The sequence below is a fragment of the Callithrix jacchus genome, chromosome 15, assembly GCF_049354715.1.
Source record: "Callithrix jacchus isolate 240 chromosome 15, calJac240_pri, whole genome shotgun sequence".
Classification (NCBI taxonomy): domain Eukaryota; kingdom Metazoa; phylum Chordata; class Mammalia; order Primates; family Cebidae; genus Callithrix; species Callithrix jacchus.
The window spans coordinates 28,334,605-28,351,661 of NC_133516.1; the positions used below are offsets into that span (position 1 = coordinate 28,334,605).

General features: G+C 51.2%; 1 protein-coding gene across 1 annotated transcript in view; it reads left to right on the plus strand.

Annotated features, from left to right (window-relative positions):
- Positions 1–30: 30 nt before the first annotated feature.
- LIMD1 (LIM domain containing 1) overlaps positions 31–17,057 on the plus strand; it is an 86,984-nt gene continuing 69,957 nt past the window's right edge. The window contains exon 1 of the mRNA XM_035275056.3: positions 31–2,120. Within this exon, the coding sequence (XP_035130947.1) occupies positions 740–2,120 (1,381 nt within the window). The 5' untranslated portion in view covers positions 31–739. The remainder of the gene's footprint in view (positions 2,121–17,057) is intronic.

Genomic DNA, 17,057 nt, shown 5'->3' on the forward strand with positions numbered 1-17,057 from the left:
CCTCCGCCCTTGCGCGGGCTCGGGACACGCAGAGCCGGCTAGCGAGCCGTAGGGATTGTGCCTGGCGCACTCACTTCCGCGTCCCGCCGCCCTCCGGCCCGCGCGCGCCCAGCCGCCGCCGCCATCGGACAATGGGTCGACCGCCCCAGCTGCCGTGAACTTCCTGCCGCGGCTCGGCCGCCCGCGCGCCCCGGACCGCGCTCCCGCCTGGCGCCGGCCGGGATCGCAGCTTCGGGGAAGCAGCGAAGGACCCAGCGCCCGAGACGTACCTGCGCCTCCGCCGCTGCGCCTTTGCTCCGGGCCGGACCCGCGGCCTCTGAACTCCCGGCCGAATCAGCTTCACCTGGCCCAGTCGGCTGCTGCCTGGCTGTGGGTTTTCGTGTTTGGTTGCCTAAGGAGGATGTGATTTTACTTTTTTGCTGTTTTCTTTTTCCATTTATGATTTGAAGAGGAGAAAAGAACTCCGCTGAGCAGGCCCGGGACAGCAAAGCGCCCCCAGCTCCCCCTAAGGACGTCTCCAGGAGAAAGGGAGTGGGAAGCAAACTTGGTCCAGCTGGGGTGGTGGCGTCAACTTTGGCTGGACTCTTAAGTCGTGGGGTCATGCCCCTCTCGCTGGGCAGGTGGAAATCTTTACCTGTCCTGGGCCGGACTTGAGCCCCCACGCTTCACCGGCATCTCCCTGCTACCCTCAATACCCACATATCCGGCACCTGGGCTAGGCCGGACACCTGTCTGCAGCATGGATAAGTATGACGATCTGGGCCTGGAGGCCAGTAAATTCATCGAGGACCTGAACATGTATGAGGCCTCCAAGGATGGGCTCTTCCGAGTGGACAAGGGTGCAGGCAACAACCCCGAGTTTGAGGAAACTCGCAGGGTGTTCGCCACCAAGATGGCCAAAATCCACCTCCAGCAGCAGCAGCAGCTCCTGCAAGAGGAGACCCTGCCCCGGGGGAGCAGAGGCCCTGTCAATGGAGGGGGCCGCCTGGGCCTGCAAGCCCATCGGGAAGCTGGTGCGGGCAGCAGGCTGACTCTGGATGGTGCTGCCAAGCCCCCTCTTGCTGCCTCGACAGGGGCACCTGGGGCAGCCACCACCCTCGCTGCTGGGCAGCCCCCGTGCCCACCGCAGGAGCAGAGAGCCAGGCCATACCTGCATGGCACAAGGCATGGCAGCCAGGACTGTGGTTCCAGGGAGAGCCCAGCCAGTTCTGAGATGTCTGCTTTCCAGCAGCCAGGCCCCTGCGAGGATCCTTCCTGCCTCACTCATGGAGACTATTACGACAACCTCTGCTTGGCCAGTCCTAAGTGGGGTGACAAACCAGGAGTGTCCCCTAGCGTTGGCCTGGGTGTAGGGAGCGGGTGGCCTAGACCCCCAGGGAGTGACCCATCACTGCCCAAACCCTGCGGGGACCATCCCCTAAACCAGCGACAGCTCCCCCTGAGCTCCAGCAGGTCTTCTGAGGGTAGCCTCGGTGGTCAGGATACTGGCATTAGTGGCCGCAGCATCGAGAAGCCAGCAGGTCTTTGGTCCACTGCCTCCTCCCAGCGAGTGAGCCCTGGCTTGCCTTCCCCAAATTTGGAGAATGGAGCTCCAGCCCTGGGGCCTGCTCAGCCCAGGATCCCTTCTGTGTCAGCACCCCTGGCCCTGAGCTGCCCCAGGCAAGGAGGTCTTCCAAGAACAAACTCAGGGCCAGGGGGTGAGGTTTCAAGTGTGGTGTCCAAACCCAATGTGGACCCCCAAGCCTGGTTCCACGATGGTCCCAAATCTTACCTTTCGAGTTCTGCCCCGTCATCCTCACCTGCTGGCCTGGACGGTTCACAATCGGGTGCAGTCCCTGGGCTGGGCACTGGTCCCAAGCTCAGCTCCACCAGCCTTGTCCATCCAGTGATGTCCACCCTGCCTGAGTTATCTTGTAAAGAGGGTCCCCTGGGCTGGTCCTCTGATAGCAGCCTGGGACCTGTGCTCCTGGAGGGCCCCAGCTCCCCTAGGGTAAGGCTGCCCTGTCAGCCCCTCGTCCCAGGTCCTGAGCTGAGACCCTCGGCCGCTGAGTTGAAATTAGAAGCCCTCACCCAACGTCTGGAGCGAGAGATGGATGCTCACCCGAAGGCCGATTACTTTGGTGAGTGAGAGGCTGGTGGAGTTGCCCATGATGGGGTGATGGGATTCTTGAGATTGGGGAACATGCTCCCCACCAGGGATGCTGTAGCTACCCCTCCTTGAGTGGCCTATTTTTTTATTTTTGGCTTCCTCTTTCAGCTGCTTTTTCTGATTCAGAAACTTGAAAGCACCCTGGGGCAGAAAGCGGACCTTGCATCTGGGGGTTACCCATGTGTGAAGGGTGCAGCAGGGTGGGATTGCTCATGACTGCTCTCAGAAAAGAGAAATGCTGTGACTTTGAATTTCGAGGGTTTTGGGTGTGACTTTAGAGCCTCTTGCAGTGACTTGAATGGGGAGCTTTTTCAGGGGCAGGTACCCCTGAGCATTCAGTCTGTAGTTGGTTGGGCAGATCTGGTTGATCTTGCTGTTTGAGGGACCAGTGGTTGGGATAGGAGCTCTTGACCGCCGTGTGTGTGTGTACACTTGTGTGCAGTTGAGGCAGGTCAAACACTACCATGAAAGACTGTTGTAGAGAAGTGATTCTTACGTGCAGTCCCTGGATCAGCAGCATCCCTTCGCCTGGAAACTGATTAGAAATGGGAATTCTTGGGTCCCACCCCAGACCTACTGAATCAGAAGCCATGGGATGGGACCCAGCCACCCGTGATGCTGATGTGCGGTGAGATTTGAACTCTGCTGGACTATGTGCCTCCTAACCCAGCCCACACCCAGGTACCAGCCAACAGCCAGGTTGTACCACAGCCGTGGCACGAATAGTATGGAAAATGTGTCTTCCTGGTTTTACCCAAACTTGCATGTTCTGTTTTATTCTCTTTTTTAAAACCACAAACTCTTGGAGACTGCTAGCTTCAACTTTTTTTTCTTTACATGGGGTTTGGTGGTAGCTGTATCCGTCTGTTGAGTAATGATTAGTTGTCTCATAGGAAAGCTAACTAAAAAGACAGCCCATTTGTAGAGAATTGGAGGGGTTTTTCTTTTTCATTTTTTAACTTTGGATAATTGAGCTCACGAGTTCTGCATAGCCTGAGTCCTGCTGGAGTGGCAGCTCTGCCGAATGGAGGGCAGGGGCAGGGAAGGCTCTGGGAGAGGAAGACAGCTGGCTTACTGCTGTCAGTCTACACTTACTCTCCTTAAACAAACATGTGTCCCAAGGTCCTTTGAGGGACCAGGGTCCAAGGCACTGGGCTGCTGGACATAGGCAACTTATGGTAGCATTGTGTTTTGCTTCTCATGAGAGCCTCATGGGAGCCAGTTCTCACCCCATACTCAGCAGGCTGAGGTGAGGGTGACTGTTTACAGCTTACTTTTTTAAATGTACATATATATTTTTTGAGCCAGGGGCTTGCCTTGGTGCCCAGGCTGGAGTGCAGTGCAGCCTAGGCCTCCTGGATCTAGGCATCTTCCTAGCTCAGCCTCCTGAGTAGCTAGGACTACTCAGGAGGAATCGGGGGAGGAGGGAGGCGTGGAGGTATGTGTGTGGGTGATCCTCCCTATGTTGCCCAGTCTGGTCTTGAGCTCCTGGTCTCAAGTGATCCTCCTGCCTCAGCCTCCCAAAGTGCTGGGATTACAGGTGTGAGCCACTGTGCCTGGCCTACTGGCTTATTTTTTAAAGCACATGGCACCATCTCGCTGTGAACTATCTTTCTCCTTAGCACATTCCCACCTTTGGGAGTAATAGCTGGAAATACTGTGAGTCTTTTAATTTAAACTTTTACTTAGTTGTAAATTTCAAACTCATTGGACAACACAAACAGCAGTTTTATTTATCCTGGGATGCAAGTTTACTCCATGAATCAGAGCAATGGTATTAGCTAACACTACTCATCCAAGCATGTATTAAAATTATTGAGCACCTATCCTGAGGCTGTGCTCTGCTCCAGGTCTTGATGATACAAGAACCACTGCCTCCTTGGAGCACACAGTGCAGTAGAAGGAGGCAAGGAATGAATGAAGTAAATAAACAAGCACTAGGGAGAGAAACAAGGTAGAGGAGGGGGATGGAACCCTGGGACTGGGGGTGGCAGAGAGAGTTCCAGTTCTAAATTGGGTGATCAGGGAATGTCCCACTGAGAGGACACATTTGAGCAAAGGCTTAAAGAAGGCAGGAGACTGGACCATGTGTTTGCCCAGGGAAAGGGTGTTCTCGACAGGGCAGACAGCAAGCACAGAGGCCCTGAAGGCCTGGTCTGTGCCGGGCACTGTACTGAACACTTGATGCTGTCTATTGAATTGACCGGTCACAGCATTCTCAGAAGCGGTTCTCCCATTATGCTCATTTTACTGATGAGGAAACGGAAGCTCAGGGAGATGAAATGACTTATTGGTGGTGGCACAGGTCGTATTGGGTGCTGCTGGGACTTGAGCCTGATAGTTCAGTTCAGCCTCAGGGCCCATGTGTCTAACCAGTATTGCCAAACTGTCTCCCAAGCAGAGATGTGGAAACCTATTTTATTTATTTATTTTTATTTTTTATTGAGATGAAATTTACATAATGTAAAATTAACCATTTTGAACAATTCAGTGGTGTTTAATATTAATACATTTACAATGTTGTACCACAAACACCTCTGTGTGGTTCCAACATGTTTTCATCAACCCAAAAGGAAACCCCATACCCAAAAAGCAATTGCTCCCTGTCTCCCCACCCAGCCCCCGGCTTCTGGCAACAACCAATGTGCTGTCTCTATGGTGTTACCTACTCTGGAATTTCATGTAGAAATGGAATCATGTATTTTGTTCATTTTTCGTATAAACTTCACAGATAAGCAAGCACGCACAGTGAAAACTGAGCCTCTTCCCCCAGCCTGTCTAGTCGAGTGTCTTGGGTGTAAGGAGCATGTGTGTGTTTCTGCCAGCCCCAGCAGTGGCATGCTGTCCCACCACACAGCGTCTCAGCAGTGGCTCTACATCAGCATGTGTTGAGTTAGGTATACATGGCTGCTGTGCCATGTGCCCAGGTCACCTAAGCAGTCCTCTCTGATGGGTCTTTGGAATGTACCCATCTACAAGGGGCAGGGGTAGCTGCAAGATCAGCTCCCAGCAGTGGGACGGTGGGGCTGGGTGGTTTGTGTCCTTTAGGTGTGGCTTGGTTGGTCCCTGCAGAGCTCATTCCAGGGCTGAGCTGCCAGCTGTGTGGGAGAGGGTTTGCCCCACACCCGCTTTGGTGGCAGAGCTTCCATTTGATCTTTCACGAACTACCTTGAGACAGAGGAAGAAGTCTTTTGGTCTGAGCATTGGCAGTCTTTGCCTGGCACTGTGCGGGGATCTTGACCAGACTGTGCACTCCTCCAGGCCCTGGAGGCTGGACAGCTGAGGCTCCCCACAACAGATGCTTTTCCCACCCCTACATCTGATATTACTGGAAAGATTCTGTCTACCCAACATGCTACATTTGTTAAATAATGGTTAGATTCTACTTCCAAATGGAAGAATGTTTAATGGTGCGGAGGCAGAGTCAGAGTGATAGAACTCCCCATGAGAGGCGATGTCATTCAGGCCAGAAGAAAAGCAAAGTAGATGTGTGGGTTAGCCTGGACCCCTTCCTGGATCAAACTGAAGATGTCCCTTTGAGTATGTGACTTTGTGGGAAGAGCCTGTGAATCCCCTTTTTCACCTTTGTAAGCCCTTAGAGTCTGAAGATGCCCAGTTTCCAGTTACTGATTAACTTGCCACTGGGAATTCTCCTGGCACTTTCCATGGCTGGTCTTTGTGGATTTAGTAAAATAAGATCCTGGAGAGGTGTGTCTCTTTCCCTACTCTGCTGGGCCTACTTCCTCCTCCAGTCCCCCTCTGTGGCCTCTTTGTCTCTCTGTCCATGTTGTTGGGTTTTGGTCTTCCTAGGCATTGCCCCTGGCCCACACCACCCACTGCCGTGTGGCTTCTGTTTAGCGCCACTGCTGACACTGCAGAAATGGGGTGCAGAGGGCATCATGCCTTTGTTGGTTGTGTCCCACCGTCACCTGCATGGGATCTACCTATCTTCCTCACGCTGGTCCTCTTCTCCCTTTCTAAGGAAAAAGATCACCAGCTGGGTGTGGTAGCTCACACCCAATTCCAGCGACTTAAGAGACAGAGGCAGGAGAATTGCTTTAAGACCAGCTGGGTGGCCAGGTGCGGTGGCTCACGCCTATAATCCCAGCACTTTGGGAGGCCAAGGCGGGTGGATCACGAGGTCAAGAGATTGAGACCATCCTGGTCAACATGGTGAAACCCCATCTCTACTAAAAATACAAAAAATTAGCTGGGCATGGTGGCGCGTGCCTGTAATCCCAGCTACTCAGGAGGCTGAGGCAGGAGAATTGCCTGAACCCAGGAGGCGGAGGTTGCGGTGAGCCGAGATCGCGCCATTGCACTCCAGCCTGGGTAACAAGAGTGAAACTCCGTCTCAAAAAAAAAGAAAAAAAAGACCAGCTGGGCAACATAGTGACACCCTATCTCTACAAAAAAACCACAAACACAGAAATTTGCCAGGCATGGTGGTGCACACCTGTAGTCCCAGCTACTTAGGCTGAGCTAAGCAGATTGCTTGAACCCAGAAGGTTGAGGCTGCAGTGAGCTATGATCATGCCACTGCACTCCAGCCTAGATGACAGAGCAAGACCCTGTCTCAAAACAAAAACAAAATAAATTTGTCATAGGCTGGGTTTCCTGAGAAGCTGACTGAGACAGAGTTTACTATGCAAGGGCTTATTAAAAGGTGTGTTTGGGGTCCCCCTCCTGTGGAGGGTGGAGAAGGAATCAGGAGTGGGCAGAGGAGAGCTGAGCTGCCAGGGTCCAACCCCACAGGGAGCCTGGGAGCTGGAAAAGTCCTTTAGGGTCATCCTAGTTGTCCTGACCTGGCCCAGCCTTCACACTCCCTCATGGATTAGCTATTGGCTGTGGGCTGCCCAGGAAGATGGTGACTTTGGGCGAGGCAGCTCTGTGCTGCTGGGGCATTCTCCCCAGAGGCTGAGAGGAGGGCTGCCGTCCTACTGCACCCCAGCAACTGTGCCTTCCCCTGTCCTTCATCAAAGGGGCTTTGCCACATCACCACAGCCCCCACTCCTGGGGCAGGTAGGAGCATGTGACTGGGGCATTGTGGTTCTAATGATAGCTATTGTGTGTAAGTGCCTATGGTGTGCCAGGCACTGGGACTCAGTGCTTTGTGGACGTTGTTGGCATTTAACCTGCACACCTAATTTTGATGTAGACACCATTATTCTCTGTTTACAATTGAGAAACTGAGTCCAGAGAGGTTAAGTGACTTGCTCAGGACCACATGGGTACAAGCAGTAGTGCTCCCACACCAGTCGGATTCTCCCTCTGCCTTGACCACTTGCGTGGTGGGACTAGGTGGTCTCTCACCCCTCCAGATCCACTCTCCACCCAAGTGCTATAGGGGGCATTTGTGGGCTCCTTATCTTTTTCATGCCTTCTTCCCCCACATTTTGGACTGTGGACTTTTGTGTCCCCTGGACCCTGTGCTCACCCTCCTTCCTGTGGGTGGGCCTGGGTGATCAGTCACTGTTAAAGCTACCCAGGAGAGAGCCACCTGCTAGCTTGGGAAGTGGGCTCTGCCAGACTTTCTTAGGACCAGAGGGATGGGAAAGGCAAGCATAAGCAGGTGCCAGGGTCTCCTGAAGCCAGGAAGTGGATGGACAGGTCTACTCCTCACCTGCATGGAGAGAGGAGAGGCCAGCATTGTGTTTGGTCAGGCATGGTGGTGTACACCTGTAGTCCCAGCTACTTTCTGTCCTTGGTGAATGTCCTTTTAGCAGTATCCTCACCCAGAAAACTGCAGCCTGGGAGCCTGAAAACAGGTATGATTCCTCCTGGGAAAGGCCCTGCCCTGATCAGGGCCAGGGAGCCTATCTCACCTGATTTCATTTACCTGGCAATGCACAGGGTTAAATGAGCAGTCCAAGCAAGGAACATGTAAGTATCCTGTCTATGTGTCCACATGTCCTATCTGCATAACTACAGGTGTCCTATCTATATGACTATAGATGCCCTTCCAGCTGACAGTCTCTTGCACACTGAGCTGCTCCTTGTCTACATAACTTTTTTTTTTTTTTTTTGAGATGGAGTTTTGCTCTTGTTACCCAGGCTGGAGTGCAATGGTGCGATCTCGGCTCACCGCAACCTCCGCCTCCTGGGTTCAGGCAATTCTCCTGCCTCAGCCTCCTGAGTAGCTGGGATTATAGGCACATGCCACCGTGCCCAGCTAATTTTTGTGTTTTTAGTAGAGATGGGGTTTCACCATGTTGACCAGGTTGGTCTCGATCTCTTGACCTCGTGATCCACCTGCCTTGGCCTCCCAAAGTGCTGGAATTACAGGCATGAGCCACCGCGCCTGGCCTCAGCTGCCTGATTTCTAATAGCAAAAGTGAGCTTTTATATAAACATGGGATTTGAAGTAACTTTTAAAACCTTAAGAAATGTAAAAACACATTATGGCATGTTTAGGGATGGATGAATCGAGTTCATGTGGCTCACCTGGGTGAAGCTTGGGCTGGGGACAGCAAGTAGTTGGTGCCGTCTGCCCAGGGCCAGCTCCACTGCATGCCCTCCTGGGCTGCTAAGCTCGCCCTGTAACAGTGGCGGCTCCTGTGTGGTCAGCGGTCAAGGACTGGACACCATCTTGGTCCTTTGTGTTCTCTGAAGGGATGTGACTGCATTGTGTCCCTGCGTGCCATCTCTCTCCACAGCACTGCTCTTCAGCGTTTTCTAGGGGAGATGTGAGGAAGCTCCCAGACTTCATGTAGATAGGTTCATCTTTTTGCTCAGTCAGCCGGTCAGTGATGCATACCCTTCAGGTCATGCTGTGCCCTCAGCACTGGGTTGAGTGCCGTGGGGAAGGACAGTCAGTGCAGTGGAGTCATACTCCTCTCACTGTGACCTTGGAGGCCCTCGCTCTGGCCCGCCCCTCTTATGCCTCCCCTTGCCCCTTCTGCCCCATAATCCTAGCCTTGTTTTCTCTGACCCTCTTGAGGTCCTTGTCCTTGTGGCTCCCAACTGATGTCTTTTTGGCCAGCACTGTGTCACCAATGCCACCAATTCCTTCCAAACAGGCGGATCTGCTGGGAGACGTAGCCCTGACAGGTCTTGACATGGATTCCCATGGCGTCTGCCTGTTCCGTCACGCTTTCTCTCTGGGGTCCTCCTTCCTTAGGACGGTATGTTTCTGCTCTGTTCCTTTGTGACCAGGAAAGAATGTCTCGTTTCTTCCATCCTGCCCTCCTGCTCTTTCCATTAACAGTCCAGAGCATGAAACTGATATTTTGACACAATCACTCTTGCCAGGGGTTTCAAAAAGTTATGTTTCTTTACATCTGTTGATTTGTGACTATCACATAGGAGACAAAACTATATAAGAAAGGCACATATTTGGGAGTCAGGAAACCAGGTCTTCTGGGCATGATCCCCCCAGCAGCTCGGGGTGTGATATTGGATTAGTCCCTCTAGCTCTGCTGAGCCAAGATGACCTCTCAGGGTCCTTCCCGGCCCAAAGTCCTGTGATAGTGGCGTTGGGTAGAATTAGATGCCTGGATTTCAGCTAACCAAGTAACAGGGACTGGCAGCATTATTGTTGGCAGTGGCAGAGAACCTGGAAAGGCAGAGGCCAAGCAGCCTGGCATCCCGGCCCCTTTCCAGACCACTACAGAATTAAAAAACAATTTTCACTTTTAGTTATGGTTATGTTTGCAATTGTAAGTGGTAATCCTTTTTACTTTAGATATTCTGGAAAATACATACAATTAAAGAAGAAACATGAATCACTCATGTGCCTGCCATCCTTAGAATAATCAGTATTAAGATTGTCTGCAGAAAGTATCCAGTGCAAGGTAGTGGCTGAGCCTGTTGGTAATGCAGAATGTATCAGGCAAGGTGGTTCTTGGATCTCTGGGCAAATGTAGAATCATGTACTGAGCTAGAGGCCAATTTGCTTGGAAGAGTGCATCTAATTAAAGTGAGATTAGAAAGGACTAAAGATGTCCTTTAGGAAACAACCACATGTGGCAAGCCACTGGCATTATCAGTATTAGCAGTGATATTGATCACTGGTATTATCACCAACGCTGCAAGCTTTTTGAGGTGCTCATTTCAATTAAACTTGCCATCCTTAGTACAGGGGGCAGCTTGGAGCTCTAGTTTGTGGCACTCACTGTCCTTATTTGTACTGGCATAACCCAGTCCTCTCTGTGGTCTTCTGTGGCGCCCTGGGCTTTGCTGGGTCTCAGGCCTGGTCATCTGCCACAGGACAGTGGCCTCAGGCCCAGCAGTGTCTGGCCAGTCTCCCATCTCTGTCCCATTGCCCACATGCTGTGGGCTCTGTGGATGCCTGTTGAAGGAGTGGAGGGACTTCCATTAGGCTGTGAAGGTGGAATAAGGGATTTTTAGCTGGGGTTATGACTCTGAGATGGTTTTGCTAAAATTTGTCTAACAGTTTTTCTGTGCCAGGCACTTTTCTAAGCACTTCTTAATGCTTTTCTCACCTGTATTACATTGTTTAATCCTCCCAGCAGCCCTACTTTCTTACCCCATTTCACAGATGGGGAAACAGAGCTACACAGAAGTTAACTGGCCTGCCTAGTGTTTTTATGAAGTGGCTTTGCCAAGTCTGGCTGCTGAGCTGGAGACTTTGACCACTGTGCTGTGCTGCCTTTTAGCTCTTGGAAGTCTTTCCCTTCTAACAAAGGAGAAAATTCAGGAGCCACTGTGGCTGTGGGTAGGTCAAGGCTGAGGTCTTTTTGTACTCTGGTGGAGGCAGGGCCGTTCCAGGAGCAACAAAGAAGGCAGAGCGTGGAGGCACCCCAAGCTAACTGGAAGAGCTGGGTCCCGCTCTTGCAACAAGGGGCTGTCTGCAACTTTCTCTTCTGTCCATGAGCCTGTGCCTGCACAGATGCCTCCCTGCCAGGCAGTGGGCAGAGCCACAGAGGCTCAGCACATGGGCTGCCTCATGTTCCTCTGAAGGGACGTGGGTTAGGGCAAGTGGACCATGCCTTCAGGGGTGCTATGTGACACTCTGAAGTGCTGCAGGCGTAGGTAGGGATGTGCCAGCCCATACTTCCCTTGGGCATGAGCAGGATGCCTTGTCTGAGGGTCAGTAGCAACCCCAGGCTGTGTACAGAGGTGCTACAACCAAATTTTGTTTTGTTTTGTTTTTGAGGCAGAGTCTCACTCTGTTGCCCGGGCTGGAGTGCGGTGGCAATATCTCAGCTCACTGCAACCTCCGCTTCCCAGGTTTGAGCAATTCTTGTGTCTCGGCTTCCCAAGTACCTAGGATTGTAGGCACCTCCACCTCGGCCGGCTAATTTTTGTATTTTTAGTAGAGATGGGTTTTCACCATGTTGGCCAAGCTGGTCTTGAACTTCTAACCTCAAATGACCCACCCGCCTTGGCCTCCCAAAGTGCTGGGATTCCAGGTGTGAGCCACCATGCCCGGCCTAGAACCACGTTTTGGATGACACTGTCCTTAGAGTTCAGCCGGCAAACTGAACAGAAGCCTTGTCCTGAAACAAAACAGGTCACCAAAATTTCCAGGGCGTGGCAGCAGCGGAGTAGCATTTGCCAGCAAATATTTATATCCACTCCAGTTTTTGTTTTCCATTTTTCCCCTTACAGGGAAACCAGCTGGACACAGGGTCTCAGGTCATACTGGAAGGCAGGAGACTTTCTGCTTGAGTGTTTCAAAGGGAGTTCTTAGGCTCCACAGCCAGGTTATTTTTAAGTTTTGAGAGCCATGTGTTTAAACTTGGCCAAGTTCCTTCCTCATCTTTCTTGTGTGACTGTCACTGTGTCCCTGGGGAGTGAGGACGGGTTACTCCCGGTTACTGAAAGCTGATGGGGAGCATCTCAGGGTCTCTACCTCCCTCCCCACAAACGTGTTCTTGTAGCATACAAAAAGTTCTAGAAGCCTGCCATCATGCTGTCTGTCATCCCAGGGAGGGAGTTTGCATTTAGCGTGAGTCCACCCTGCAGCTAGTTCTGGAAGGATTGTGACTGAGGTACTTAGAGGACCTGGTGGGTAAGCACCCCTCTTAGCGGGCAGGCCCCGAGTCGGGGAGTGAGCACATACTCCAGCAGGCTTGGGCTGGCTGGCGTGTGCCGGTCATTTCAGGCGGTAAGGCAGGAGCAGACTTGCTTTTTGTTGCCCAAAGCCTCTTCTGACGATAACAGCAGCTTCCCTGTTCTCCTGCACCTCCCTGTCAGCCTGGTTATGGATTTCCTTTCAGCAGGGTGGAACCAAGTCACGGCCGTGTTTGCTGGAGTGATGGTCAGGCTGGCCCTGAGGTTTTGCATCTGCCAAAAGGTCGCCTATTCCCCTCCCCCGCCTCAGTTTGCATTCCTTCCTGATGATGCAGTAAGGTAGTAAATTTAGAAAGAGATGGATTGGAGGGCCGCTCAGCTGCTGGCGGTGGCTGGGTTCCAGGGCATTTGCTGACAGTTATCTTTATAATAAATGTGGATAGCATTGCAGGCCTGATTGTGCTGCTTTCTGGCTGTAAGCTTGACTTTTCTGCTTCACTTTTCTGCCCTCCATTTCCTTCTGCCTGGAGGTCCTGTGCTGCTTATAATTCTGTTTCCTTTCCCTTGCTTTGAGCTTCAGAGCTACTTTTAGATTCTGGGTTGTTGGCTGGGAGAAGACTCTTGGCTCTGAGGGTGACGGTGGTTTGAGGGAGAACGTGCTTCAGACACCGAGTGTGTGTGGGCAGGGGTGTCACGGGCATGTACATTGGTTGAACTTGGAAGCTTTCCCTCATTTGCTTGCAGAGAAGCCCCTTGACGGAGTGGAGAAGCCTGAGATGGGGAAGGTGTAAAAAACACGTGCACATGGCCGGGCGCGGTGGCTCGCGCCTGTAATCCCAGCACTTTGGGAGGCTGAGGTGGGCAGATCAAGAGATGGGAGTTCAAGACCAGCCTGGCCAATATAGTGAAACCCTGTCTCTACTAAAAACACAAAAAAATGAGCCAGGCGTGTGGCAGGCACCTGTAATCCCAGCTACTCAGGAGGCTGAGGCAGGAGAATTGCTGGAACCCAGCGGTGGAGATTGCAGTGAGTAGAGATCACACCACTGCACTCCAGCCTGGCAACAGGGTGAGACTTCGTCTCAAAAAAACCAAAAAACAAAAAAAATCCTACATACACAAGGACAAGCTTTGTTCAAAAGCAAGTAAGGCCCTGTCTCTAGGAAGTAAGGAGAATGAGGCCGGAATGAAGCTAGCCTCATTCTCCTTACTTCTTAGAGTAAGGAGAAATAAGAAGTGGTGGCTCACGCCTATAATCCCACACTTTTGGAGGCCGAGGTGGACGGATCACTTGAGGTCAAGAGTTCAAGACCAGCTTGGCCAACATGGTAAAACCCTGTCTGTACTAAAAATACAAAAATTAGCCAGGCGTGGTGGCACATGCCTGTAACCCCTGCTACTCAGGAGGCTAAGGCAGGAGAATTGCTTGAACCCGGGCAGCAGAGGTTGCAGTGAGCCGAGATCGTGCCACTGCACTCCAGCCTGGGTGACCGAGTGAGATTCGGTCTCAAAAAGAAGAAGAAATAGGAAGAATGAAGAAATAAAACCAGCCGGGCGCGGTGGCTCACGCCTGTAATCCCAGCACTTTGGGAGGCTGAGGCAGGTGGATCACGAGGTCAAGAGATCGAGACCATCCTGGTCAACAGGGTGAAACCCAGTCTCTACTAAAAATACAAAAAACTAGCTGGGCGTGGTGGCACATGCCTGTAGTCCCAGTTACTCAGGAGGCTGAGACAGGAGAATTGCTCCAACCCAGGAGGCGGAGGTTGTGGTGAGCCGAGATCGCGCCACTGCACTCCAGCCTGGGTAACAAGAGCGAAACTCTGTCTCAAAAAAAAAAAAGAAATAAAACCAAACACTGAATTAGCAATAAGATTCAAAACAGAAAGCACAAGACCTGGTCTGTAGAAGTTACTCACGAGATATTTGTTGAATGACTGCATCATGTATGTATTTCTAATATTACCCGATCAGAATAAAAAAGGGAAATATTTTGGTGACAGTGCTGCCATTTGCTCAGCAGTAGTGGCTGAGAAACAGTGGATGCTACATACGTATTTTCTGCATAACTTGTGCCTGGTGGTAGCTGTGATGGCCTGTGCCGGTTTTCATCAAACCTTGATTACCTGTTAGCGTTTTGAAGGGAGAGCTTATGTGGTGAGGACTTGGGTGACATTGTTTGTGGGAGGAGGGCCAAGCGTGGAGTGGAAGTTGAGTGTTGGAAGTGCTGGACCTCCAGATTCAGTAAACTTGGAGAAGCCCTGTCCCTTAGGGTAAACTTGAGACTTGACTACATTTTGAGGTTAAGGGAATTTCAGTCAGTTAGCACATAACCTGGGTGACTCTCTTGATGTTTTCTTCTATTTTTTTTTTTTTTAATTCATAGGCGTGGTCATAGTACACTACAGCCTCAAGCTCCAGGGCTCAAACAGTCCTATTGCCTCATCCTCCCGGGTAGCTGGGATACAGGTGTGTGCCACCATGCCTGGCTCTGGATGGTTCCTTGGTTTTCTTGGTGGATGGAGCTCCAGATTCCTGAAGCTGGAGTTGTGGGCATGAACCCCAAGTGGGTCACTGGCTTTTCTGCTGGGTTCCACAGCCCTCACTTGCTCCTGCCCCAGACCTATCTTTGCATCACCACATCCAGAAAAAATAGTTCTGAGCCAGGATAATTCATTCATTCAGCGGCTATTACTGAGCTCCTACTATGTGCGAGAGACTGAATTAGGACTAGCAGGGCTTCCTTTTATCACACGCAGGTATTGCTTAGCTCCTCCTGCTGTATCTGAGCTCCATGGGAGTGTAGTTTTTGTCTATTTTGTTCACTGTTTTATCCTCAGGGCCCAAGGACGTGCCTGGAATACAGCAGGTGCCCAGTAAAAACTTCCTGAATGTCCAGGCACGGTGGCTCACGCCCGTAATCCCAGCACTTTGGGAGGCCAAGGTGGGTAGATCGATTGAGCCCAGAAGTTTGAGACCAGCCTGGGAACACAGGGAGACCCTCATCTCTACAAAAAATAAAAAAGTTAGTGGGGCATAGTGGCATGCACCTGTGATATCAGCTACATGAGAGTCTGAGGCAGGAAGATCACTTGAGCCCAGGAGTTCAAGATCAGTCTGGGCAACAAAGTGAGACCCCCATCTCTACAAAAAATAAAAAAGCTAGGGAGGCACGGGGACATGCACCTGTGGTCTCAAGTACATGGGAGGCTGAGGCAGGAGGATCACTTGAGCCCAGGAGGTTGAGGCTGCATTGAGCTGTGTTTGTGTCACTGTACTCCAGCCTGGGTGACAGAATGAGACCCCGTCTTTAAAAAAAAAAAAAAAAAAAAAAAAAAAAAGGCCGGCGTGGTGGTTCACGCCTATAATTTCAGCACTTTGGGAGGCTGAGGTGGGTGAACCACCTGAGGCCAGGAGTTTGAGACCAGCCTGGCCAACATGGTGGAATACTGCCTGTACTAAAAATACAAAAATTAGCCAGGCGTGGTGGCACGTGCCTGTAATCCCAGCTACTCGGGAGGCTGAGGCAGGAGAATCGCTTGAACCCAGGAGGCAGAGGTTGCACTGAGCTGAGATCATGCCACTGCACTCCAGCCTGGACAACAGAACAAGACTCCGTCTCACGGAAAAAGAAAAAAGACTTCTTGAATGAATATGTGAATACTCGGGCCAGATGTGGGGAGCAGATATTCCCTGACTTCCTCCTGAGTGTCGGTGCTTTGCGCTAGGACACATACTCTGGCATCAATCCATACCCCACACTCACATGCTAGGGAGGCAGGGGCACGGGGCTACTGTCCATGTCCCTCACCCTGACCAGAGTTACTCAGATGAACGCCTACAGGTGGGTAGGAGGTGCCTTTGGTAGCTGAGGACTGGAGGGGCCAGAAAGAGTTAGGATACCATGTTTTGTCTGGGTAGAAACTTACAGAGTTCCAGGGGCCAACTCACCAAAGGCCTGGGCAGGTTTAGCAGGGAGCAGGGAGAGTTGCTGGCAGGCATGTATGGTGTCATCTGAGAAGACATTCATGTTACACCAAACCAGGATTTGAGGAGCTTTTAATGGGAATGAAAAGCCTCATAAACACATGGGCTTTGGATCTGCCTCCTTCTCCATCCCACAGCTCTACCAACAGCTGTGAGACTTTGGACAGGCTGTTCAACATCCCTGTGCCTCAGTTTCCCCGTCAGTAAAATGTGCCTATGGTTGTGAGGACTGAATTAGCTAGTGTCTGATCTAAATTGTCCAGCATGGGAGAGTAGGCGGGTGTAGCTGTGAAACACTTCAAAAGGTGCTTTTCTAAACTGAGATGTGCTTTTGAAGCACATCTGGATTTTGAAGACTTGGTATGGAAAAAGTGGCTCATTAATATGTTGAAATGAGACTTTTGAATATTATCGGCCTAAGTAAAACATTATTAAAATTAGTTTCAACTATTTTTACTTCCTAAGTGTTTTACTTCCTTACTTGAAAATGTAAAATCGCATGTAGCTTGCATATTTTTCTGTTGGGCAGGGTTGTGTCTTCCAAAGCACTTAGAACAGGCTGTGACATATGGTGGTTTGCTGTATACACTCTCTTGCTGTTGTCATTTTCTCAAAAGCAGGGAAGCGTCTTTACCTTGTCCCATCTGAAAGTCAGGCCCAGTCTATTTGTTCAGAACCACAGGTGCTTAAACCAAAAGATCATAATTTGTTCAAGGGAGGCTGATTTCGTGATTGCCAGCCACCAAGTGAGCCCACTGAGGCCAGATGCCTGGCAGACTGCTCCTACAGCCGTAGAACAAATCCATTCCCAGAGGGGAAGGGGGCTCTGGTTCTGAAGCTGCTGTCTGCACAGGACATGACGGAGCAGGTGGTCATTGCAGCTGAGCCAGTTTTCTGGAATCTTAAAAATATACTGAGTTTAGCAAGTATAGACAGAGAGCCA